The sequence below is a fragment of the Polypterus senegalus genome, chromosome 1 (genome assembly GCF_016835505.1).
Source record: "Polypterus senegalus isolate Bchr_013 chromosome 1, ASM1683550v1, whole genome shotgun sequence".
Lineage (NCBI taxonomy): Eukaryota > Metazoa > Chordata > Cladistia > Polypteriformes > Polypteridae > Polypterus > Polypterus senegalus.
This window is the reverse complement of record NC_053154.1, coordinates 283711360-283738755: the sequence shown is the minus strand read 5'-3', so window position 1 is coordinate 283738755 and position 27396 is coordinate 283711360. Positions and strand designations below refer to the sequence as shown.

The window sequence follows — 27396 nt, the reverse complement described above, 5'->3', positions numbered from 1 at the left end:
AAATGAGCCTTAACAGCTACAAAAGAGTCAAAACACATTAAAGCATAAATGCAAAATGCATTACAAAATATTAAGACAACATAAAAGAGAACAAAGAAGAATGAGCTGGGAAAAAGCAGACCCAGGTGGTCATTTAAGGAAGATCTGACATCTAACGCCAAAATATTAGGAGTCAACACAAAAGAGAAAAATAAAAACATGCTGGTTGGAAGCAGATCTATGTGATCTTTTAATGTGGACCTGACAATCATAAGTTACCTTGCTGTTCCTAGAAAGACATTAAGGATTTTACTCCTAAAATGTTATTCAGTTCTAAAGAAACAACTTTAAAGTCAATGTCGGAAATCATAAACCACACAAACAAAGATATATGATTTTACATTCTTAAGAAATGGTTTAAAAAATCTACCTCCTTAGAAATTTAACTTTTTTTATACTATTTTTTTTCCTTTAAGTTCTGAGGATTTTAAATTTATTTTCATGAAGGGAAAGAAATTATTTTTTCACCTAACATGCAGCTTTTTTTTCTTGCATTTCCATGCACTTTGTGTTTTATGATGTCTGACTTTAAAGCGCACTAGCTGAAAGTAACTCCTAAAAAGACAGATTTGATATGGTTGCAACAATGGCAGCACGCCGAGAAAAGGAGACCAGTCAGATCTAATAATGCTGAACACTTATAAGCCAGCAGAACAAGACAGAGTCTTCATCCATTGACCCACTCTCCATCTTTCTCATATAACTTAGTGTTGAGAGAAGCTAGTGCTTATTCTGGAAGCACTGGACGCAAGGCAGGAATTAACCTTGGATGGGACACCAGTCCAGACATGCTGGCAAAACACAAAAAAGTTTGTGCAGATCCTGCCGCTTTAATTCTTTTACATTCATGATTTAAAAAAATTCAGTCGCTGGACAGCAATCAGTTTGGCTTTGCAGGCAATTAATTGTATACCCTACTTATATTACAATGAAAATGTTTTTCTCATCTCTATATATATATCTATATCTATATCTATATATATATATATATCTCTATATATATATATATATATATATATCTATATATATATATATATATATCTATATATATATCTATATATCTATATATATATATATATATATATATATATATATATATATATATATCTTATATATATGCATATACACACACACACACATTGTGAGATGTTCAGCCCGGACACAACCAAACAGACACCAACAGTTCTTAAAAACACATGCTTTGTTTAAACTAGTGTCCCCAAACACAAGTCCCACACACACACAGTGCTCCAGCACCACAACACCCTTACAAGGGTGTCCGAGGGCCGCCTTTCTTCCTTTTATCACTGGAGTTTCGTCCTCCTCCAGCTTTTATATTCACCTGGATGTGCTCCAGGTGCTTCCTGATGACCTTCCAGCAGCACTTCCTGGTGTGGTGGAAGTGCTGCACTAGCACCCGGAAGCACTCCGGGTGTCCCTGGAAGGTCCTTCCTCCACCTTCCCAGGTGTGGCGGAAGTGTCGATCTCCCGGGTTCCAGGATACTGGGTTTGAGCCTCTGTGCTCCATCCCCGTGGTCCCCTCATCATCCAGGGCGATATACCACTTCCCGGTCCTTCCAAGCGTCCCAGCTGGGTCTGGCCCCCAGCTTCCTGCCACAACATATACAAACACACACACACAGTATTATATATATATGTAAATAGTATATTGTCATACACATGCACAGAGGGGACAGTCTGAGGGCACTGGTAATGGTAATACCCCACCACTCCACAGGTTGGCGCTGTGTACAAACACATTTTCTTTTTCTCCCTTTACAGAGCATAAGATTAATGGCTTTAATACCAACTAGCCAACCCACGGCGTAGCATACGCCACATAATCAGGCCGCTGTTTAAATGATTTTTAAACACAGAATAAAAAATAAACATTTGAAAAATCCGTAATTTAATAAACCACCAAGAAAAGTAACATTGCAACAATGCACGCTACGAACCAACATACAATTGTCCGTGACTGAAAACCGGAGGAGCGCCATCGCGCCTTCTCCTTCCAAAGCGAAGGACGGGGTTGAACGGCGCTCGTTCAGTACGCACTGCCCGCTTATGTGCCCGCCCCAAACTCCCTACCTGAGTCGCTTTTGTCTGTGTACAGTCCACACGCACCTGTGAGTCACGTTGACTGTTAATTTTCCAAACATCGCCTCAGTCGGTTTCCACGTTGATTTTTCATTGTTCTTTGTGGCTCCGGCTGCTTTTTTATATATAATCCACCAAGTCACCCGACCATTGGGGGTGGGGGGTGGGGTTTACAAAGGGTAGGGACGTAATCAGTGCGAGCGTATGACCCGCACGTACTGGGAATTTCGCTCGTGGGGAACAATTGCAAGCCACGGTCTCCATCACGAATGGGGTTCAACGGCTTACGCACGGCTCCCCGTGCCGGGTAGACACACGTTGATCCATTCAGTGTAGCGCGCGTGCAGTACCGGACATACAAGTGCATCACAGACCTGTTAATGCTCAATCTCACGTGGCTGAAAGCCACTTGTCCGTCTAAGAATTTGGACGCCGACCGCTATTGGGTCGTGTAACTATTTGGCAAGTGGGAGTCTCGTTCTTTTTCGGAAATAATCAGCCAAATCGCTCCACCAACTAAGAACTGCCATGCACCACCACCCACAGAATCGAAAGAGCTATCAATCTGTCAATCCTCTCCGTGTCCGGGCCGGGTGAGGTTTCCTGTGTTGAGTCAAATGAAGTGAAAGGCTTCACACCTGGTGGTGCCCTTCCGTCAATTCCTTTAAGTTTCAGTTTTGTAACCATACTCCTCCCTGAACCCAAAGACTTTGGTTACCCGGTTGGCTGCCCTGTTGCAGGGCCTGCATTGGTGAAGCAGGTGAGACGGTAATGAAACAGAGGCAAAGGGCTTATTGGTTTTTAAAGACTGCTTCCTTCATTGGGTTTTAACCAATGCACGGATCGAACCAACACACAATCGTCCGTGTGGCGCTAAGGGTGGAACGGGAGGAGAGGAGAAGGACATCCACTCCGCTCCCTCCGTCATGCTAGTCTGCTGATTTCTTGTTCAGTATGCACTGCTTGCTCATGTGCTCACCTTCAACTCGTCACTCGAGTTGTTGTCGTCTTTGTACAGTCCAGATGCACCTGTGACTCACGTAGACTTTTCATTGCTCTGTGCGGTTTTGGATGCCTTTCTATATATAATCCACCAAGACACCCGACCACGGTAGTAGCAAGGTGGGAGGGGGGTGTGTACAAAGTGCAGGAGCATCTAAGAAGACGCATGTTTGTCGCGGATGCGAATTGCTGTATGTAGCGTGTAAAACAGTTTGCCAGGGTGCACGCATCGTGCGTTGTAACCGAAAACTCATTTTTTAAAAGACTGCTTACTTTATTGTGTTTTAACCTCAGTTGTAAAGGAATGTTTTAAGGATCCCCGTTTTACACGCTGCATATGGCGATTCACCTCCGCGAGAAAAATGCCTCTATTAACAGTCAGCGTGGGTCGGAGCTGCATGTTGCCTCTACGACAGACGAATATAAATGACGCCATTTTTTCTGTGTCGTCGCGTCTGAGTTGGTGGCCGTGGCTCTGCGAGTTGTTGTCGTATCCAATGGTCTTGGAGTTGGTGGGTGTGGCTCCTTCCTGCGTGCGCCATAGGTGTCTAATTTGTCGGCGGCTTAGAGAATCCACGCCAGCTTTCCATGGTCGTCTTGCCTCAGTGAATTATATATATAGATAATGCTTGCGACTTCCCCAGACCATCTGGGGGTGACCACCCTGGTTCCTTTGGGGGCCACGGGTACAGAGCTTTGAAGTGCCACCCTGTAGGGGCCCGTGGTCACCGCCAGGGTGTGCCCCCATGCCTTTGGAGCCCTGGACCTCAGCACTTCCGGCACACCAGGAAGTGCTGGGGAAGAGGAACAGGGACACCCAGAGTGCTTTCGGGGATGCAGCCGGCAATTCCGCCACACGGGGGCGTGTCAGTGAGAGATTGCTGGAACCCACCTGGAGCACATCCGGGTGATGATAAAAGGGGCCGCCTCCCTTCGTTCAGCGCGAGAGTCGGAAGTGGAGTGGACTGAGCTGGAGAAGAGAGAAGGAGGAGTCTAAAGAAAGGCATTGTGTGGCCAGGACTTTGGGGACTTTGGGGGTTTGTGGTGCACCCTGAACTGTGTAAATAACCGTGTTTGTGGGTGACGTGTCTGCGTCCAGGCCAGCCTCCACAAAATATTATATATATATATATATATATATATATATATATATATATATATATATATACACACACACACACACACACAAAGATAGATAAAGATACATATAGATGTATATATCAAATCTATATACATATATAGATGGGGGCCTGATGGGGGCTATCTTACAATCAAAAGGGCAACAGTACAGAAAGGCACATAAAATAGGGGGTCAACTCAACTTAAAAACCTTTTTCTCTGCTCTTCCTCCTGCCTTCTGAACCCTTTTCCATTCTCTTCTTGACTCTAACTTCACCCAACACCTAATTAACTCCAATTAGGGTGAAATACGTGTTGCGTGCTCTTTATACTATTTGACAGGCACTCTTATAGCATCATTTTTTCTCACCTCCCTCATCCCAAAGCTGTGCAGAGTTAGGTCATCCGTCCACAGATGAGCCTCAAACAACCCTGAACTGTATAAATGGGTCTCAAAATGGATGAACGCAAACATACAGATTTACAATTTTAGATAACACTGCAATAAAAGTTTGTCATTTCTATCATAATCAGGCAGAGGAAAAATTGCAGAATAATGGTTTTCAAAAGTGATTACTAAAAAAAAAATCCATGAATCAGGCCGGTTTATTTATTAATTCCTTCAAAGTGTTATACGAGTCACAAGATAAAATGAGACGCTTTGGAAATTACCTTTAGTTACATTTTCCAAATCTAAAAAAAACCCATTGGATTGTCCTCACTCAATAACCTAAGTAATGTTTTCACATTGGCATGGTTTTCTCTACTTCCTTCTTCTCTAGCCAAGTAGCACTGGGGGGGGGGGGAGGGGGTTTGCCATTAAAAAGGCTCAGGCAAATCTAGGTGCTTCATAGGGTCAATCTTTTCGCTGTTACAGGTACTGTAAAGTGACAGCAATTCAGGACATGTCAGGGACTCCTGAAATTTTCCCAGGCTGGTCACCTTGGCCCATGAAAGTCTTGAGGGAGACCAGGTAAGCACACGGTTAAGACCGTGAAAAAATTTAGTTTATTGGACTTCTTCCAAGTGTCAGAAACTCTGTCTGACAGACTACTTCTGACATCATGATGGGAAACTAAAACATTTCAGAGACACTTGCCATATACTGTATAAGAACCCTGATAACTTTAACTTTTATTATGCTGTAATTAAAAGGTCAATTCGGACTCCCACTCACACAGGTAACAGATTTAACAATATTTTTCCTTCTACTGGAATCCCATTTTGCCTTTTTAAAGATAATGATAGCCTTTTTGGTACCCCTAGGTGATTTGGCCAAAAGCAATCATCTTTTTAGCTTGTGCAGTGAAATATAATCAACATTTTATCAACATACAGTGTTACAACAAACAACTGAATTCTGACATTTTCAGGAAAAATTGAACACATTTCAACACTTTAAGAAAACAAATGAAGCCAATGTGACCCAGTGGTAAGAACTAATGCAGCACATCTTAAGAAGGCTGCCTGCCTGTAAATCATGGCCTGGTTGCTGTCTGTGTGTAACTTTTCTGCCATATCCGTGTGGGATGTTCTCAGGATACTCCAGTCTTCTTGACACATTGCAAAGACTTGCGGTATCGTTGTTAGTTTTACTGAGTAAGTATGTCCTGGGATAAACTGGCACCTCATGCAGAAATGGTCCCTATTGGCTTCAGCACCATGCAACATCTAAATAGGAATAGGTGGTTTAGAAAATTAAATCATAAAAAACGTTACTTGTTATGTAGATTTTTCCATGATTGCAAAAGTCTGGACAATACATCTTTCACTATTAGTCTATGAGTGAAGTGAAAAGTCAAGCAAAATGACACCTTTTTATTGGCTAACTAAAAAGATTACAATATGCAAGCTTTCAAAGCAACTTTGAGTAAGAAAACAGGAAACTGATCATTCAACTGCAACCCATGTCACTTCTAGACTACATGTCCAAGATGAAAGCTGCATGTTAACAATGTCCCCATTCCAAAAAAAGAACCCCAGAAAATATAAAACAGCTGTAAACTATTGCAATAAAATATGAGAAGAAGACTGTGCAGACCATGGAGTTCTGCAGTCTTGTGGAAGAATAATGTGTGTTTAAGGCTTTTAGGGTGGGTTTTGGCAATGTTTGTACTTCTTGGAAATGCGCAGGTGAGGATTATATCCATCCATCTATTTTAGCATGCAAAGTGGAAGTGGAGAATAATAGTTCAATAACAAACCTACGTTATCTTCTGAAATGAAACACAAACATTTGGCACATGCATTCATGTTGAGCTCTCAATGACACAAAGATAAAAGGTTTCTGAAAGACATGGGGCAATACTTACTTGAATTGGACTGGGAAGTATTTTCCCACATTTTATAGATTTTCATATGCATGTCCCTCCTTTTATAAATATGGAGTGCATAACTTGAAAAGTATCTTTTGTCTTGACACGCTGTCTCCCAGACCATGGAAATGTTTCCTCACTGGGAGAGCTTTAACAGACTGTTTCTTTGACCAGCAGAATTGGAACTTGAGTTGCAGAGGCATTGAAGAAATGAAGATGAGGAAAACAAAAGGGAAAGAGTGACTGGGAAAGGGACCACCATGTAAGGTGAGCAGACCGCCAAACCCACAAACAAAATGGGTCCCAGCACGGGTATGAGGGAGAAACAATGGGGGAGGTGTCTTGTGTGGCTTTATTTGAAATTTCTTATTGTTGAAGAGCCAAGAAGATTGTCAGCACTGATCTCAAGGTAAAGAAGTGCATTTAATTAGAACAATGTAAATAACGTATAGAAGCCCCAATGGAAACTGCAGGCAAATACAAAGCAATGTACTCCCAACTTAAAACACTTCACATCCTTTCTCTCGCTGTGCTTTGTTTCGCACTTAACTGATAAATTTGCCATTTTGCAACTTGCACAGTCTAGTCTGGTGGAGGCATAGCCCTGTGGCAATTCGTTGTATTGAACATGACCTGGATGTGACAGTGCAGGTCGGCCTCACGCTACCGGGTCCTTCCAGGGAGCCTCATGCTCCCACTACTGCCAATAATGTACCCAAGGGATGTGCCAGCAGAAGAGGACACAACACACAAACATGGTAAGGGTTAGGTGCATAAAAGTACAAAAGTGCACAAAAACTCCACTAGATAAATAATACATAAAAGCAGTTTCAAAAAGTTTCAGTAAATAAACTCATTAAAATCAGAGGTTAAAAGCAGAGACAATCAATGAAGAAAGAAAAAAAGAGCCCCAATGTTTCCTTCACTAATCTGCTGACAGGTGAAGTCAACCTTCAAATCCTGGCACAGGTCCCCATTGCCCAGAGGGACTGGGCGGTCTCTGGTTGGTCTCTTGGTCTTTTTGTTTTTTCTGTCCACCCTGGCCATCGGACCTTACTTATTCTATGTTAATTAATGTTGACTTATGTTTATTTTTTATTGTGTCTTCTATTTTTCTATTCTTCATTTTGTAAAGCACTTTGAGCTACATTTTTTTGTATGAAAATGTGCTATATAAATAAATGTTGATTGATTGATTGATTGCCCAGCCTTTGGCAATCCTGAAGAGCCATGCTGAGCCACATACGTCTTCCTCTGCCAGTCCCTTGGCACTGCATATCAGGCCACTCCTACTCCCAGGCAAACACTCAGCAGGAGCTCCCCTTCCATAGCCTCCAGCTCCTACACCCCGAGACCCTCACCTGACCTCCTGCCATACTCAGTTCAGCACGGATGCTCTCTATCTCTGCCTCTTCTTCTTTTTTCAAACTCCCTCCTTCCTCCATTTGCCTTTTTTCCTTTTTCTCATGTCGGCTCTCCCATATATGTCTCCGTGGGCACATCACCTCAATCACGAACAGCTGAAATCTGATCAGGCAATCAAGACATACAGCGCCCTCAAGTTACTTCAGCAACCTCCCTTAGCTGTGCAAGCATATATACCCATGGAGATCAAGTCAGACAACTAATTCATTATTTTTTAAAACAGGCTCCAGCCACAGACCTGCTATACCACACTGGGTGAGGCAGAGCACAAATAAAAAATTGGAGAAACTGTATCTCATGCAAACGTTACATGTCTGTGTGTAGAACAAATCATTGCACATCCACCGCCCACACTACCTCTAAAGAGACACAGTCGACCAAGCACATCGAGAATCAATCCAGAACGCCTTATTGGTAGATATTTTATTGATTATATACTGTACCTCAAAGAGAAAAAAAAAAAAAACATAATCCAATCCGTACCTGTTGTGACGGACAGCCGGGTCGCCCCTGCTGTGTATATTCCGGGGGAGCCACTACGGACAGCTCAGTACCTCCCCCGGGGCGCTTGGTGGCAGCCTACATGGCGGACAGTGATTCCCCAACCACCCGCAGGGCTCCATGGGAGATGGAGTCCTCCACAGCCTGGTTGGGGGCTCGGGTGGCCGCCAGGGGGAGCTGTATGGACTCCGCAGCCCAGCTGCTTGAATTCTCAGCCCCACCCGGAGGGGCAATTAGGACCAGGTGGTCAGCCACCTGGAACTCTTCCGGGTGGGGTATAAAACGGGCCAGCCACCTCCACTCGAGGCCAGAATCGGGAGGAAGAGGACGAGGTTGCCTGGGAGGAGTGGTGGTGCCAGGAAGCGGTTGGTTTGTGTGAGTTTTGGGTGCTTGAACTCTGTTGGGCCTGTGGGACACGGGGAAGACGTGTGCCCACGGCTGAAGAAACAAAAATAAAGCCCTTTGAGTGTGAACACGTGCCTCTGCGTAGTCTGTGCAGGGTCGGGCGCTATATAGCGCTTGTTTACACTGTGCAGTGTGGTGTTCAAAAACTCATAAAACTGGAAAGAAAATCCAAAAAGAAACACGCTATTATTGTCCTCCGACGTTGGATTGTGTCTTTCACCATGCTTAAAGATTTGCCACACAAAGGACTCATTTTGAGATTATATACTGTTTTGGCATCTTTAGTAGCATTATTACTGTTCTTATTATTTTTGTTATTATTGTTCATTTCATATTATTTTTATTAATCATTACTATTATTATTTGTCTCAGAGATTTAATGAAAATGTTAATTTTTCATGCCATAAAATGCAACACTGTTTACATGCTTTTATGGAATAAAATGCAACGATAAGGCAGCACTGGAAGATGAATAACATCACCTCCGGTACTAAGGCGACAAGCCTCGCCTCTTCTGGTTATCACAGTACTTAAATCACCACCTCAGTGGCAGACATTGTTCATTTTTGGATCTGGTTTTAAAAGGATGGAACTCCAACTCTAAAAGGTATTTTTTTTATCAATACATGGAGGAGGAGCCATGATGTTGACTTCTTTCATGCTTTCATTTCTTTTCCAACAGACAGGGGTATCCCCTGGATCCCCAACCAATTCTTTTTGTACTTATATTCTTTTACAATACATATTCAAAGATATTACACATACTGTATATACATATAATATGGAGCTGTTCAGTCCAAGGAGAGCATTCCTTCTTCACGGTCCAAAGGCCCACCGTTGAGTCTGAATGAGTGTGGCAATGTTTGTACAAAACAGTGTTCCTCACTGCAGTCCGACATCTCATCTAGGATTGGTCCTTGCCTTCCACTTACTTTTTCTGGGTTAGGCTCCAACTCCCAGCTACCCCAAAGATGCATGAATATAAAATGATTGGGACTGCAGCCCATCTATAAAAGGACAATAAAGAAATGGAGTATGACTGATAAAATGTTTTTTTTTTTTTTTTAACTTACCATTACTTGTCTGCAATGATTAGTCATTTATAGAAAGGTCATGTGTAATATGTAAAGCTTTTATGGCCTAGCTATGGACATGACCCCTTCAGCTGAAGATACAGTAACATAAAATGCCTGCTCAATTCCAATTAAAAGAAATTCTTGTAATGTCAGAGTAACAATATAAGTCTTTGAGTGTGCATCTCATCTGTCACTGCAAGGCCGTGGGATAAGAGCTAACTTTTCAAAAGGCTATACTGCAGGCTAGCCAAGGAGATGGGGGCAGGGATTGAAATTAATCTTCTGATGATTTATGTGGGTAGCCCTCACCTCTGGAACAGGAAAGTAGGCAGAGGATGTGGAAGACAAAAATGCACGCAGTCCACCCCCCACTCCCAGGAGATGCAAACAGGGCGTCTGAGCAGCGCATTCCTTCAGCCCCACTGCTTTGTCTTATGCTTTAATGACGAACATCACACTGAGACAACAGTAGAGGTGTCACCGGCCCTCCTTTTTCTCCTGTTGATAACATACTCGTCTTTTGTTCTCCCAAATTGTTTGGGCTAGGCCCTATACTAGAGAGACCATCAAAGATCCTGACTTTCTGCCTGTGAACACTCACTCATATCCGATGGGTATTTACACCCTTGACAAACAAGTGAGTGACTGAAGAGTAATTACTGCAAAGTCGTTGAAACTCAAGTTGCAGAGACAAAACTAAACTCAACGGTTTGATTTTAAGCACTCTGGAGTCATTGTGAAAGGGTTATATTACGCTTTATCCAAAGAAACCTACAAATAAAACCGTCCCTGCTGCTTCCTTTCCTTCCAAGGCAAGAAGATTACAACAATGCCTTCTGTAGGAGAACATGGTAAGACAGCAGAGGGGTTTGAAGCACCTCCCCAATGCTTAGCCTGGAGGCCATAATGCCTTTTAATTCTACACTTCCTGAAGAGGACTGAACCAATCTGACTGCATCAGTGATGATGGTATAAGTGACCCTGCAATGGAATAAGCACATTTGGCAGATGGATGGTTGGATGCGGAAATCAGTTACTTTAGCATTTGATTCATTTTTTTAAACTGGCTTAAAGTATGGCATTTGGAAGAAGTTTGTGATGGCCTTTATATGCTAACTCACAGTTCTAAGGAACTGGGTTTGCTTCCCAGCACACTTAGGAGGTTGAGAGCGTGCACTGATACAACGCATCATTGCAAACAGCACATGACGAACAAACTCAGAATCCCAAATTAGGACCAGAGTGCAGCCGTATAACAGGTGATACCTCAGCACCACACTCGTTCGAATGGTGTGGAACAGTGAGAGGTTTTTTTACAGAGACAAATAGATAAAACTTTATTTGTCTTTGGTGGAAATTTGGCTTTTTTACAGAAGCTCATTAAATAAATAAATATGTATTACTTTTTAAATTTATTAGATAGATAGATAGATAGATAGATAGATAGATAGATAGATAGATACTCTATCTATCAAGTAGATAGTGCCTTTATCTATCTATCTAATATAAAGTGCCTTTCTCTATTTATCTATTGGAAAATTGTCAATCAACATATAGGTAATAACTAGTCAAATAATCTGCAATGTATATCTGCAAACATGAACTAACTTACTACACCTAACCTAACTTGCATGTCTCTGTGGGAGAGAAAGCCACAAGAGCATGGAGAGAATGTGTAGTCTATACAGCTAACATCCTGGTGGCATAAGCTGGTTAAGAAAATGGATGGGAAGAAGCTTTACTAACTGACCAGTACCAAAGCAGTCTTACAAATGTCACCAAGGTGGCACAATAAAGTTCTTGGTTATTTTACACATTTAGTCAGGGAGCACAGCTTTCTTAGAAATTCTAAAATCACATCATTTTCACTCATTGCTTTTCGTGTCAGCGTTTATCACGTTTTTGGCTTGTTGAATAACCAGATTCTGTCTGTCTAAATTTAGCTGGTCAACCTTTTGCACTCACACACATCATCTCTAATCAGAGTGATCATGTCTGTGGTTGGAGGGGGTAAAATAAAAGCAAATAAGGGGAGAGCATTGAAAACATATACTAAAAATATCACACTGAGAAAATCTCATCACAGTCTGGTGGACAAAACTCAGAGGGGCACAATTCTACTCACTACCTCCTTAGAAATGTAAGAGATAGTGAGGCCATGATGCTCATCTAATCACCAGACTCCAGAGTTTATTCAGCCAGTTCCATTCAATCAATCTTTATTTGATATAGTGCCTTTCATATGAAGATTCCCATATATTCAAGAGAAATGTTTATAACAAAGTAAAAAGAGTGAGATAAACACAGGGAATACAATAAAGCAACGATTCATCAAAATTCAAAAGAATTTAAGTGGAATTTGAATGAATACTCAAGGTGCAGACTCAGCAAATATGCCACCATGTGAGGGTATATTTAAACTGAGAATATGGAGACAATTTTCCAGATTGTAAATTTATAAAGCTTGCCGGTCAGTCTCTTTTTCTTTTATAGAGTCCTATTCAGAGAACACATTTGACAAATTAAAAGTACAATTCCAAGTATAAAACTTAAACATGTCATTTAGTGCACAATAAATTACACCAAAACAAATTTTGAAAAGATGACACATGACCACGGTCTTTTATCAGATCGCAAAAGGTACTCTTTGTACACAGTGCGTTTGATTTACTTGCAGCTTTACCTTAGGGTTGGAAACCTGCATGACCTGCAACCTTCCATCACTCTCAACCCCTGCTCCCTTCACTAGTGGGCTTATTCCTGTTTCTTCCTGTGGTATTTCATGTAAAGTTAATTGGATTTTTGTCAGCTGACCTCACTGTTCTAATGGAGATGGAATACAAAGACAAACTGACTGCTAAAGAGGATGTCTTCCTGGACTCAAAGTTCATAAGGATAGAAACCACAGTCATGAAATAAGAAGTTTCTTTGTTAGATTAATGAGCAATGAAAAATCTGGTATGGTGAAAAAAATGTAGAAAGGCTGGGACATCTAATAGTAAGAAATGGACCAAGAACAAAGCTGAGGGGAACAATACAAATGTTTCTAAATTGTGTAGCTGATAAAGTGTCTCTTTTTTCCACCCAATTATTTTCTAACCAGTTTCAAAGGCGCAAGAAGCTGGTGTCCATCTCACCGCACTGGGCACAACACTGGAATCAACCCCAGAATTAGCCATATTCAGATGAACTCTTGCATGGTCATCTTTGGCACCAGTTGCTCTTAAGTATTAGAACATACTGTAAGAACATTAGAAATTTCACAAACTTGAGGAGACCATTCAGTCCATCAGGTTTTAAAGGCTGTCAAAGTTTCTACTTGAGCTACATGTCTCAGTAATTTGTTCTACTGTAGATTCCCACAACTCCTTGAGTAAAGAAGTTCTTCTTAGCTTCTGTCTTAAATGCACCCCCCCATAATTTTGTCTCTTGTCCTCAAGTATGTGATTCATCATTTAGTTGAAAGAATTCTGCTGGCTTTACCTTATCAATGCCTTCATGAATTTTGAAGATCTGGATTAAGTCCCCCTGCAGTCATCTCTGCTCGAGACTAAACAAGATTAATTCTCAGAGTCTGTCACAGTCCTTCAGTCCTGGGATGAACTTGGTTGTTCTCCTCTGCACAGCTTCAAGTGCTGCTGTGTTTTTCTTATAGTGCACAATACTCCAGATGCTGTCTCAGTAGTGCTATAATCTGAGCATGATGTTGCTTGATTTAAATTCAACAGTTTTATGATATAACCTAACATTTTGTCTTTTTAATTGCGTCTGTCCATTGCTTAGATAATGAAAATGCCAGTGTAAACACGAAATGCCAGGAAATTCTTTTCAGAGTTTGACTCCTTTAAAACAGCGTCTCCCATCTTGTATTTATAACTGACGTTCCTTTTGCCCATATGTAGCACTTTTCACTTTTCTACATTGAGCTCCATTTTCCAAGTGTGCGTCTAGTTCTGAAGCCTGTCCAAGTCTTCTTGAATTGTTTTTGCTGCCTCCTCAGCATCTGCCATTCCTCCAATTTTATTATCATCTGTCAATTTCACAAGTTTACAAACTATACCAAAATCCAAGTCATTAATACTTTGTATAAATTAGAAAAAGTATCAGACCTAAGACAGACCCCTGAGGGACTTCACCGATTACCTCATTCCTTCCAGGGCTTTGTCCTCTTATCTGCACACTTTGTCTCCTGCTGATTATACAGCATGAGATCCAGATTTGCAGGATCTCAATACCTGCAAAACTGGATCTCTATTAAGTATAATTCACTTCAATCAACCAATCAGGTAGTTTATTTTCATTGTGTAACACAATGGAATTACTTTTTTAACAACCCCAAAGGGGCACTTAAAATCCAAAAGGCAAACAGTATAAGAAATGATCTCAGACTGAGAAGATATAAGAGTTCAACAAGTTTATGGCAGTTGGGAAAAAGCTCTTTTTTTAGTCTATTTGTGAGTGTAACCTGAAGCACCTGCCTAATGTGAGCAGCTTAAACAAGTTATATCCAGGATGAGTGATGTCCTCGATGGTGTTTTTAGCCCTTCTCACAAAGTGAGTCTTGTATAGATGTTCAAGTGATGGCAGTTCAGTACCAACAATGTCCTGTGCTGTTTTGATGACGCACTGCAGATCTTGTTTGGGGGCTTTGGTGCAGCTGTTGTACCAGGCTGCCATTCAGTTAGTCAAGATGCTCCCTATAGTGCATCTGTAAAAGTTGACCAACAGCTTCTGAGGGAGGTTAGCTCTCCTTACCCTTCTCAGAAAGTAGAGGTGTTGTTGTGCTTCACCTACTACCATTGAAATTAAATTATAATTTACATTAGTGAAATTAAAAAGTTGTCATTTTGTATAGAGACATTCTTTGATGAGGTCCTTGTGACAGGATGATCTAAAGAGGAGACACAATAAGACTAAATATTCACATGTGGAACAGCTGAAGGGGGTAACAAACAGACACTATAACAGCGTGGATGTGTGTGGACAAGGGTGGCGTATGGCACTAAATAATGCTGCATTCCGCTGGCATGCATCTTGGGTTAATTGGTAAGTCTAAACTGTCTCTGAGTAAGGGGGACTTGTGATGGACTGGAGTTCAGTCTGATGGCCACCAGAATAGGCAACCATGAGTCGGATGAAATGGGTTAAGAAATATTATGAAATGTTATGATATAATCCGGTCTGTGCCTTGTATCAGCTGTCTGACTTTCTCTGCAAGGGGGCACACCACCATATCGTCTTATCATGCAAAACTCTCACTAAGCTAAAGCGCACAGTTCATTTTTTCCTGTTCAAATCTTTTTTTAGATCATTCCATAAATGATGTTAAAGCACAGGGAGGTGAGCCTTAGGGTTGCAATGACTTGCATTCCCACTTACCCAATGGAAAAATGAACAAAAAACAAAACAACCAACAGCCACAAAAAAAAGATTAAAATGATTTTTGCTTGAGGGTGGATTGAAGGAATCCAATAAATATAAACACATGGTCTAATTTGATGGTAATGAAAAAATTGCGCAACAAAATTTGAAAAGCTAAATATGCTGCAAAGTTAAAATTGTTTCCTATAAATAAAATCATGCCAGAAAAAGTAAAGAAACAACCCGGTTTAAACTAAGCAAACCATATCCAGGGGGCACTACAGGTTTTGACTGCCACATGTGGGGTGTCTGCCTGCCACAAGATGTCATCACTCCACTTACTTACCTAAAGAGAGGCAGTGGATCATGGATTGATGGCTACACATAGGGCGCAAATAGGTTCAACTGCATTTGGGCACACAGGATGCTTCTCCACTTTACTGGCTCAGCTCTCAAAGATGTAAAATGGAGCAAAGGCTACACAAAACCATACCCATGGCGACTGCCAAGGACCCAAGAAACACTGCACTGCTCTTTAATTATTTAAGGTCGCTGCACTAAATCAACCCAAGTTTATACTCCCCACAATTGTGAATAAAACCTCTTCACCTGTCCAAAAAACGTAAAAGAGTCAATTTGAGTAACAAAATCATGGGCATTTTAGAAGGGACTGCTCCACAACAGTGTCATGGAAGATGAGGTAAGGGGCCTCAAAACACTCTTTTGCACCTTTGTGCACAATATGCATTTGCCAGTTATGGGTGGATACATCTAATGGCATCCCTAAAAAGAAAGGTTGCTTAGTGGACTAAAAACTGTAAATCAGAATATGGAAAGAATAAGAAGAACAAGAATTTTAAACCAACTGAAACTGAAGGGGCATGTTTGCTATTGAATTGATGAGAACACATTATGGATGGTCTCATCATGCAACCCTTCACTGATGGCCAATGGCCAATAATTGTTTTGTGTTATCCTCATTACAGGGACAGCCTTTCTGATTTCCTATAATACAGTCTGTATTGTTGTTAGGATTTTTGTTACAGATTATATTTTGCCTGAGACTGATTTTGACCCTGTCTTGTGTACAGTGGTCACTGGCCAATATTTATTTTGTGGAATAAAATGTAAAAATCTGCTTCAACAATTTTGCTCAACTTGTGAAACAAATGTACATTAAAAAACTCAAATCATTATTTCTATAGAATAAAATCTATAATTTTTGAGTAAAATCAGTGGGCTTCAAGCATATTCTGAATCTAATAACTATGCCAAGTTTTGTTTGGAATGAGAGTTATGCGTGTGAGTTATCTTACCTAAGGCCTCACACCTTGTAAGACAGACTGATAGACAGAAATCCCTCTGAAATAGCTCAAATCATGTTTCGCAATGTACTGTACAACATGTGTACATCCTTTCAAAACTTGAAGTCAAAATTCTGACTCAGTCACAATACATTCTCCCTGTATGAATATACCTATTGTATGTACAAAGAAAAATAAAAAGAATAATCAACTGACCTTAATTTCTTATCGTACTTCTCAGTACAAAGTCCTGCTTAGTGCGTACATGATTTCAACAGGGGGTTTAAAATAAAATACTGGATGATTTTTAAGGCTTGTTAAGAAAAATGCAGCTGATCCTCTTGTAGGAGGCAGAGCCTTTGGAATGATCAGCCCTATTGGCTTCATTGTTAATTCAGAGGCTGAAAACCCATTACTTTGGTGCAGAAAAGTGCTGCTTGTTCAGCTGTTCTTCCTGGAAAAATGTCTGTTAGTTATCTAACAACGCACAACATAATATTACAATTGTCAAACTCCCTTAATCCAGTTGAGGGCCACAAGGAGCCTATCCCACGCTGCACTGGGTACAAGGCAGGAACAAACCTTGGACAGGACATCAATGCATCACAGGGCCCAGACAGATATAATTTGAAATCCCCTGTCACCCTAGTGTGTCTTTGGAGGTGTTTGGAAAAGGTGGAGTTATCTAGAAGAAAACCCATGGGGGGCACATGCAAATTCCACTTTGACAGCATCCATTTCCATGAAACGTGATGGTACAGAAGCGGAGACAAAACAGCATCAGTGGTGACAAGCACAGTATTAAACTGTTCTGTGGCTATATACTTAATGAGCATTGCATGAAACTCATAGTGGGAATGGCCAGCCATCAGAGCTTGGTCAGCCAGGCTTACTTTGTATAGAAATGCTGTCCATTAGATTTTTTTCATATTGAAACCTTTGATGTTAAATGTTAGCTTAACTTACATTTCCAGGATTCCAATAAAGCATATTTAAAATTTTACTTTTAGCAATCTACTATCATTTATAGGTATGTGTGCTAACATCAATGTTAAGTGTTATTATATGTTGCTAAATGTTCATTTTACTGTTTTATATTTATGTTTTTTGGTTCCAGCTTTGCATCCTGCTGCCACTGGGACATGCTTTGGTTTGCCATAAACCTAAGATGGATTATTCAAGTCTGTTTAAACAGCAGTATACGAATTACTTGTACATCTTTGCATGTCTTTAATTGGATGGCCTAACAACTAACAAAAGAGCACATCAGATAGACAAGTCAGATTTGGAGGAATAACAGCAGTGAAATATTTCACAAAACTTCTCATGTCAGGGTGGACATCGTGCCTGGGCTTGTGCACAAAACTGTGTTGGGGTGCAAAATGTGTTGAGTTTTCACATTTTCCTAGAAGGTTATGCGAGTTTTCTTGATTGATTCTGGTTTTGCTACATAGTGAAGTCTGTAAAACTTGACAATAATTTTTATCTATCCATGCACCTATTCATTTACATGTGTGCCCCTTTATCAATTAATACATGCATCTGTATATTTGTTCATCCTTAATCGCCATCCATTCTTTCCTTGCTTCAGTCATCTTGAACATGAATCCTCTCAGATATGTTTGCCTACCTATGAGCCCCTGCTAAAATGCCTGTGACTGTGTGACTGATTGTGATGCATGTGGGTACATATAGTATATTTACTAAAGCTTGTTGAACCTGTGGTCCCAGGATGGCTTCTTACCTTGCATTACATGACCCTTCACGACCTAGGACCAGAATAAGCACAGCCAAGAAACTAATGGATGGACTAATGGATAGATTGAAATTCCTTTGTGACCAGAAACAGTAGGAAGTCTAAGGTCTATTTTATTTGTCTACTTAGTTTTCACACCAAAGGGGTGAGGGGTTTTGAAAATGAGGGAACAAACCAAAACAGCAGCAGCTATCCTAATAAGTGAATAAATCAGAGGGGAAGTGAGCAACAATACATACAACAAATGACATGAAATGACTCAGAGTTGTAAGCCGACATCAGAAGGGCTACTTGATGCTTCACATTTATGAGGCTATCAAGTTAAACTATGTCTACAGTTCATCGCTTAGCAGTCAGCTATCCCAGGCACACTAAACTAGTGTAGCACATCCACTAGTCACAGGTCTCTGTCTAAATACAGTAGCAGTACTTAAGGAATTAGAAACAACTTGTTTTAATGTCCTTACTGTAATAAAAAAAGATTGCTCCTTCCTGTAAATAAATGACCCAAATAGCTACATAAAACCAAAGTTGGACAAATTTTAAGGGTGGAACATGTGAACAGAGAGGCATCTACATGAAAGCAGCAGCCCTGGAACTCATGGTCTTTGAGCCAAGCACCCCGCTCTCCAGGTAGACTAAACGTCTGTAAACTCAGCAAGCTATACCCCCAGGGGAATAAAAGACTAGAGACTCTTAAAATGTGAGAGATGCTGGATTACAAAACCTGCTGTGTTTTAACTACGCTTTCACTTTATTGAACTACAGAAAGCTGTCACTGAGTGAACACTAAATGAGGCAAATGAGAGTACCGGATAAAAAATCCTTTTCATTTACTTTTACTGTCTTTCACTTCCTGACTCTAACATATAGGACTTTGCTGGCAGTTCAAACATTTCTAATCTTCTGCTGCAGTATACAGAATGTCACCTGCACCATAAAAGCATCACTCAGGAGGCAGCTGCCATGGCCGAGTGTCAAGATCATTGTCCCTAGTCCAATCTCTGCTGCTCTTTTTCCAAAACAACTAATATTTGCTAACTGCTGAAAGGGGCTCTCCCAGAAGAGGAAATGAACTTTAGGAAAATGTTTGGAAATCATGTCATTTGTCTAGAGAATTGCAGTTAAACCATGTCTAAACATTAATGGACATCCTTAGCAGTAAACATGACTGTTACAGATCGCAGTTGGGTGCAAAGTGGGATCTCCCCCTAAGTAGGTGCTCACCTCCATACAGTACACATTGTCTTTCAAACACACTTAGCTGAACAGACTAGACTACGCTATCCCTAATCTTCACTTCTCCAGAGTCTGTCTTGGTCTTCTCTCTTATGGAAGTTCAGCCCGCGAACAGACAGACAGACACCAGATGCCCAAAAAACACACCTTTATTTTCCATCTTGCCTTTACACCACCACACAATGTATTAAACGGCCACAAACTGCTCACAGTCCCTTCTTTCCTTTTGTCTCTCCCAATTCTTCTGCCACTCCTAAGTTTCATCCTCTTCCTCCAGACTCTAATGGAGTGAGGTGAACCCTTTTATAATGCCCCAGATGTGCTCTGTATTGATCTTCCGGCAGCACTTCCTGGTGTGGCAGAAGTGCTGCATGAGCACCCAGAAACACTCCGGGTGTGACTGAATTCTTCTGGAGCACTTCTGTAATCATCCGGGAACTCCCTGGCGGTGGTCACGGGCCCCATCAGGGTTGAGCTTCTAAGCTCTGATCCCATGGCCCCGATGCAAACCCGAGTGGCAGCACTTTCGTGGCCTAAAGGAGGTATTGTCCCTCTCCTGGTCCTTCTAGGTGTCCCGGCTGGGCAGGATCCCCAGCCATCCGCCACACTCTCTATCCCACACCATCCACTCTTGTTCAATCCTGAAAACTTCTGTGTTCCTCAATTACCATTCAAGATGAATCTAGCAGCCTTGTGAAGGAAATAAATTTTAGATGCTTGCACTTAGTGATGTCATTGTTTTTCTGACATGCCAGGGCTCCTACCTATCACAAAGGTTCAGGATGTAAATTGAAAGTTGAATATAAAGACATAGCTTCCATTTTCTGCACCAATTAGTGAACTTACACCAAGAGTCCACGGAGACGGCCGTGCCCTTACTAATCTGCAAATACCAAGCCACACTTTTCTGGCAATGACCACAAATCCAGATATGAATTTTCTAATTTTTATCCCAAACATAATACCCTTGGTTGAAAGACATTGTGGTGTGTACTGGAGATCACAGTCTGATGAAGCAAAGAGAGTATTATCACCCATAAACAGCAGAGGCGCAGTATTACTACAACTACCAAAGCAATTTGATGACAAACGTCTCCAGTCTTCCATTTGTGACCCACTTATTCAAGTCGGGGTTGGAGTGGAAGGTGCAAGTGAGAGTTTGAGCCTTGATGAAGCGTGAATCGATAACAAGACACATACAGTGGCCGACATATATATTTATATTAAGATATGAAATGAAATAACATTTTATCCTAAGTTAGTAGATTCTAATACACCTTGAACAGCTAAAAGTTTAGCTTGGGAATTTATGGTTGTATTTACTGTAACTGCTGAGATCAGCCCATTTGTTTTCCAACTCACTTATACAGTTAGTGTGTTCTAAATCTGTCTGATAATGACTATACATTAGTGTCTATGTATTTTATTATGTAATACTTCATTTTATTATAACTTTGTCAGCTGCAATTTTCAGAGTAGTCGTAGGCTCTGATCTCGCCAAATAGTGGATTCTATGTGGATTTGCCTTCGGAGCATGTGGAGCAATCGATAAATGTGCATTACAATGGAGAGAAATTACTGAATGTTAGTGAAATATTAATAAGCATACAAGATGATGGCGAATGGACCATTAATATGAAATGAAGAATGAGCTAAGAATGTGAAGAACAATAACGATTCGGCCAGGTCCAGTGGCCATTTACAGTAACAGTCTACACTTACCAGTCACCTAACTACACTACACTACATCCATTATTAAACTGGATTAATCCAGTTTAGAGTCATGGAGACTTAGTTTAAGGCAGGAAGCAACCCTGGAAGGTGCATTTAAAAATGTATTTAATATTTAAGCCAGGTTCCCTTTATTGTTCCCCTTTTCGAGTAGACCTTTTTACTTTATCCTGGTTATTAATCACATGAATATTTGACTTGAAATTTTAAGGCCACTTTTGTACTAATACACCTACTGATAAAGATAGCAAAATGACAACCGACTAGGCACATTCACTTAAAAGTGCAGAGGTTTGTCTTTTAACTTGTTTTCCATTCAGTTTCTATTTGAAAGAAAAAAGCTTATCAAGATTTAACACACATCCGACTGGTGACACTAAACATGCCTTGGGCTGGCCACCCGTCCTGGGTAACCGCGTATCTCCATATGCTGCAGCTCACTACCCCACTACTATCTTATTTATACAAAGGGCAGGCTGATATTTAAAACCAGGGGAGGGCTTCTTTCCCACTCTCTCCCAATCTTACTATTTTGAGTAATATTTCAACAATTTTGATGTTCACCACCTCTCCCGAATCAGAGCGCCCTGGCCATCACTGGCCTGTCCCTTCAGTATCGCAGGCATTGGCCATGCTGTAATCCACGCAGTATATCTTTGTTTTAGGGAGTGTCAGTCAATCCAATTGACAGCTAAAATAATCTAGCTGTTTCCCAATACTTTTGAATGCAAGTGCCGGAGCGGTCCCCTCCCAAACGTAATGACGCTTAGTTAGAGATTAACGATGTTACTTGCAGACTTGCACCAAAGGAGCTGATAAAACCTAACTGCAGAGTCTCTCAGCTCGTGTGTCAGATTAGAGACGAGCAGAGAAAAAATGCCGAGCGCAGACACTTTCGCCACACATATCGGCTTTTGTGCGTAGGAAATGGACTTGCCTTGCGCCAATCGGACTCTTTCTCTTGGTTGTATTTGAATTTCTTTTGACTGCTGTTCTTCAATAAAAAGTGCTAATGGCAACCAAATTGCCTTGATCCAACTAAGAAAAAGAATTAATCCACAACGGTTTGTTTTCTTCAGTAATTATTTAAAACTAGAGAGAGGCTAGATCGAGTGTAATATCTAATTTATTCCGCACTTCAGTGAGGAATGAAGCCGCATTGTGTAAATGGTAACCGTAGACTTGAGCAGGTAAAATACCTGACTATTACAACTCGACATTTTTCCCCCTTGCAGTTATACTGCAGTTGTACCAAGATAAGAGTATAGGGTTGAGCAACTGTGCTATCTGTCAAAGGTCGAGATGTCGACATTTACAAATAATAAAGCCTCTCCCCTTCATGAGCTGTACTGTAGATTGCTGTCTTTAGTGGATTAAAAAGCAAGTTATGCCTTCCAATTCCTGTGTAAAGTAAGATGTGTGTCACAGGAGTACCCCGAAGGAGATTCTCCCACCAACATACCAAACATATGCAGGTCAGTGGAGACCTGGCCTGATGTGAGTGACTTTGGGTATGTGTGCCTTCTGATGGATTTACAAAGGTGCTTAGAGCCGCCAGGAAATTAATAAAGGAAGTTAATGCTTGGCTGTGAGTCCTGAGCTGTCTCCTCAGCGTTCTTTATATGCTAGCAGTCATACATTATCTCTCACATACTGTACATTTATATACATGCATGTTGAAATCCACCAGAAAGAGGCCTCAGGGTACCTAAAATCTACCCATCCTTCCTTTAATTTTTTTCATATGGCTGGTGGCCTATCCTGGCAACAAATTGGGAAAACAGCCTGAATTCAGTCAACTGGATGGTGTGCCAGTGTACTCAGGGCAAAAATCAAAAAACTCAGACAACGGGTCAACTTACAGTTAACTAAATTAAAGTAATACAGTAGGTCACTGGTATGTGAGATAAATGAGAGTAACAGAGACAGGGAGAAAGTGCATACCACACACACGCAGTGAGTGAGGTGAGATCTGAACCCAGGAGGCCAGAGCAGCGAGGCGACAGCACTAACCACTATATCACCACATTACAGTGTGGATTATGTCTCATCTGGGTTTGGCTCCTGCCTTGTGGAAACTGTTGCAAAGACCAACTTTGCATTCTTGTACAATGAGTGAATGAATGAATGAATGAATGAATGAACCAAATGTGATTGTTCTGTGTAAAATACCTCCATGGTCATCCATTTGTCAAATGAACAAGGCAAACTTCTGTTCAACAAAGCGCTCTTGGAAATACAGCATCTTGTAATCTTGTGAATTATACTCCACCTTTAACAGATCATTCTGTTTTTTCAAACTTTATTACACCCTCCAAAGTCAGTTTGCAAGTTTGGGTTTATTTTTTCTATTTCTCATTACTTCCATTTTTCCTTTTTTTACTGTGTGTTCATTTTTCAACAATATTTCTCCTAATTACTTAAGGTATAGACATACCTAATTATGAGCTACAATATATATTTATGGCTTAACCAAAAACTTTTTATTTTATCTACAGCATCATCTTTGTATTTAGATACTTAAATAATTTGTCCATCATCTCTGCTCCACATTAATCCCGAAGAGGGCAGCAAATTGATGTAGTAAGCAGTGCTGCTGCCTTATGGATATGGTGTGCCAGGAACAGATCCCTTTCTTGGTCATTTTATCAGTGTAGTTTGCACATTTTCCCCACGTGTTAGTTACCTTTCCTTCTGGTAGCCTTATTTTCATCCCACATACCTAACTAAATGCACGCTCAACTGATTGGCAATTTCAAATTAGTTCTGTATGAGTGCGAGATTATGCATGAGTGAATTCTATAATGGCCTGGCACCCTGTCCATTGCGGTCTCCTGGATTGTGCCTAGTGCTGCTGGGATAGGCTCCAGCACCCCACCACCCTGAACTGAAAATGAGATGTTATGTTAGACAGTCCACTTAAACTATTGACAAGTGTCCTAAAATAAATCACAAAAGTTCTGAGAAACAGTGCAAGCCAGTGCAAATTCTTACACATTCAGATTTATTTCATGTATATGTCTTACCTCTACAGACTGCATTCAAAAACATCACCAAATCACAGCTTCCTCCAAAGCAAAAGCACCCACACCAAACTTTATAACACATTTTGAAGGGTTGCTAGCATTTCCACCAAATTTTTTGCACAAACAAATCCAGCAATTTTTGCCACTGCTGTTCATTAGCGAAATACAGAACTACAACACTGTGTTCACACTTGAAAAGGTGGAGGACAAAGTTAATTAATGAAATTATTGCTTGTTTTTTTTTTTGTTTTTTTTTTTTAACGGAGTGAATGCACTAAGCACTTTCAATCCAAATTGATTACATATTAATAAATCTTAATTCAATTGTGGAAGTGACAACTGCCAAGAAACGATAACTAAAAATATATTAATCTTTCTAATTTACATAACAATTTATTTTTCTCTCATACAATGGAGGCTTCTGATCACTCATGATAACAGTATCTGTATCTTTGATAAAGAGGAAAGGTGTGAACAGAGTGAGCTTTGTCCTAAATGAAGCATGCTTATCATCAGTTCACACTTACAACATCTCCAACAGTGATGCAGCCTCCTCCTCCTAAAAGGGAACTCAGAAATAAGACAGTTCCCCATTGAAACACAGCAGGGTTTCGACACAAGAAAAAAAAGAGCTTGTTTGTGCCTTTAGTAGTGCTATTGTTTATATTCATTAACACTTTCACTATCCGTCTATCACTATTAAAAATCCTGGTTCTTTAATGTCACTTTATGTTCTTTACTGGGTTGTGTGATTCATCATAGAACCTTTGCTTGACAAAGCACCATTCCATTCTGGGTTCTCTGCATTTGAAGCTGGTTCTTTGTGCTTCAAAGTCAATGGTAGGATTCAGAGCAGGACACTAACAGATTAAGAAAACTTGGACTTAGCTTGTATTACTGCATTGCAGTGTGAATCCTTCCAAAATCAGGAACCGATTGGTGTTTTACAAATCTGTTACCACCCAGTCATAGTTATTTACAGTATGGAGCATGTTACAGATCTAAATAAATTAAGAGTCTTTTTACAAACTTCATATAGATGAGTCTTTTGGGAACCAAAAATGTTTCCCTATGGCATTGCTCTGAAGAACAACACTAGCATTTTTGTTTTTAAGAGTGAGCTTGATTCGGTGCATTTCATAAATTTAGCAATATATTATTAGGCAGTCCTTATCTATATACTGTATCTGCCATGCCTTAGTTCATGATTCTATCTAGTGCCTTTCTGAATCTACTTTTAAGCATTTCTTTTTTTACCTAATGTAACATTTTTCATGCTTATCTGTAGTATGTAGTACTGTATCGTCCATGAAGCCATTCATCATTATTTAATACAAACACTAAATTAGATATGAAAGAAAATGTCTATCATAAATCTGTCATTAGGCATTCCTCATTTATGTTTTCTACCTAATGAAACACCTATCATGAACCTGCCTAGTGTTGTGATTTTTACTTCCATTGAGCTCTCTTTTAGTTATCTAATATATCACCCGTCATAAGATATTTCATTAAGTACTCTCTCTCTCTCTTCCCCTTACTAGTTACTTTTCGTTTATTTATCCATTCCTAGATCTAGCCCAGCAGCTCATTTGTCCCCACCGGATCTCTCGTTTGTTATGCTACTTTACTAAGAGTTGTTCTGCTATGCGAAAGGGGTGTGCGCCAAGTTCTGCTGGAGAACAAGCAAAAAGATGCCATTGCAAAGAAGGCCATTCGAACATCTGCCGAGTTTCATGCTGCTCTCCGGAATCCAACTTTAGACAAAACACCGCAACTAGCAAACAGTCCATTTCCTTGATCGATTGGTACTGACATCCAAACTTGAGACAGCTTCCCGTATAAAATGCGAGCTCGTTCAAATGCATGCAGATGACCAAGAAAGAAAAAAAGAAAGAAAACTGAGATCGGTACCTTTATGTTTCTCCATGACAAGACGGAGGGGTAGTTTAGTCCAGTGTCCTCGCTGCTCTTCCTTGGTTTTGTTTAATCTCGGCGATGAAACAATCCACAAGCAGTCGCCCGTATAGTCCTGTCTTGTCTAGTCCAGCTGTGAGAACAAGCCTTGATTCTAGGGGCTGACTGTTTTTCCCTGAAGCACAGCCCTTCGTCACGTCACCGATACGGCTACTTACTCTCCTAGCTGCACCCCCAACTTTCGCGGACACACAAAGCTTCAGGTCTTGTCGACTTTACTTTATGAAAATCCGCGCTGCATTCTCCCATTAGGATGTAGAATAAATTTTAAACGATCTTCTATTACAATTATCAGAAATAGTATTCTGTATGTTTAACATTAAACTACCGTATAAAACGCACATACCCACAGAGCATGAACGAGCGGAAGGCATCTACTCCACCTAATGACACCTCGCTCATCATATAAACACCAAACAATGTTTAGCTCATTATTTTAATCGAGGCACTTTTACTCTGGGAAAAAAATATATATATATATCTGCTGCCAAAACCAAACTTCTTAAATTCTCATTAAGTGTTCCCCTGGGAATTTTTTTAAACTTGGGAAAGTATGGCAAGATTAGACCACAAGCATTAATACAAGAAACAAAGCTTCTTAAATGAAAACTGAGCGATTTTCGGGGAAATGCAATTAAATGAATCTCAGCTGCAAGGGCACGTAATAATGACTGCCCGTCGATCCGTTTTCCTCTATTAAAGTTAGACAGGACTGGGGCAACAGAATGAAGCGTGACCACTGTCCACCACCCCGCCGTTATTTATTTATTTTTTTTTATCAATCCATACATTTCATGAGCTCGCAGCGTTACGCTAAAAATTTATTTTCTCTTGGTATATTGACCATCGACCAAGCCATTAATTTCCCAAATTTGTCTCCTTTCATATTACAGGATGAAGAAGAGCGGATGCATATCTTTGACAGGGCGAGCTCTGTGCAAGAACTCACAGAAATGCTAATCCACCAGAAACTATTTTTTTTCATATCCTCCCCTTCACATTTAATGGATTGGATAGGTG

General features: G+C 40.6%; 1 protein-coding gene across 2 annotated transcripts in view; it reads right to left on the bottom strand.

Moving 5' to 3' along the window:
* The window catches only part of afap1l2 (actin filament associated protein 1-like 2), a 246254-nt gene extending 219501 nt beyond the window's left edge, over nt 1-26753 (bottom strand). Inside the window, exon 1 of one of the 2 annotated variants that reach the window (XM_039775882.1) lies at nt 26314-26753. In XM_039775882.1, coding sequence (XP_039631816.1) covers nt 26314-26329 — 16 coding nt within the window. In that variant the 5' untranslated portion in view covers nt 26330-26753. The remainder of the gene's footprint in view (nt 1-26313) is intronic. The other variant, XM_039775894.1, reaches the window with a different exon arrangement.
* Nucleotides 26754-27396: the final 643 nt, after the last annotated feature.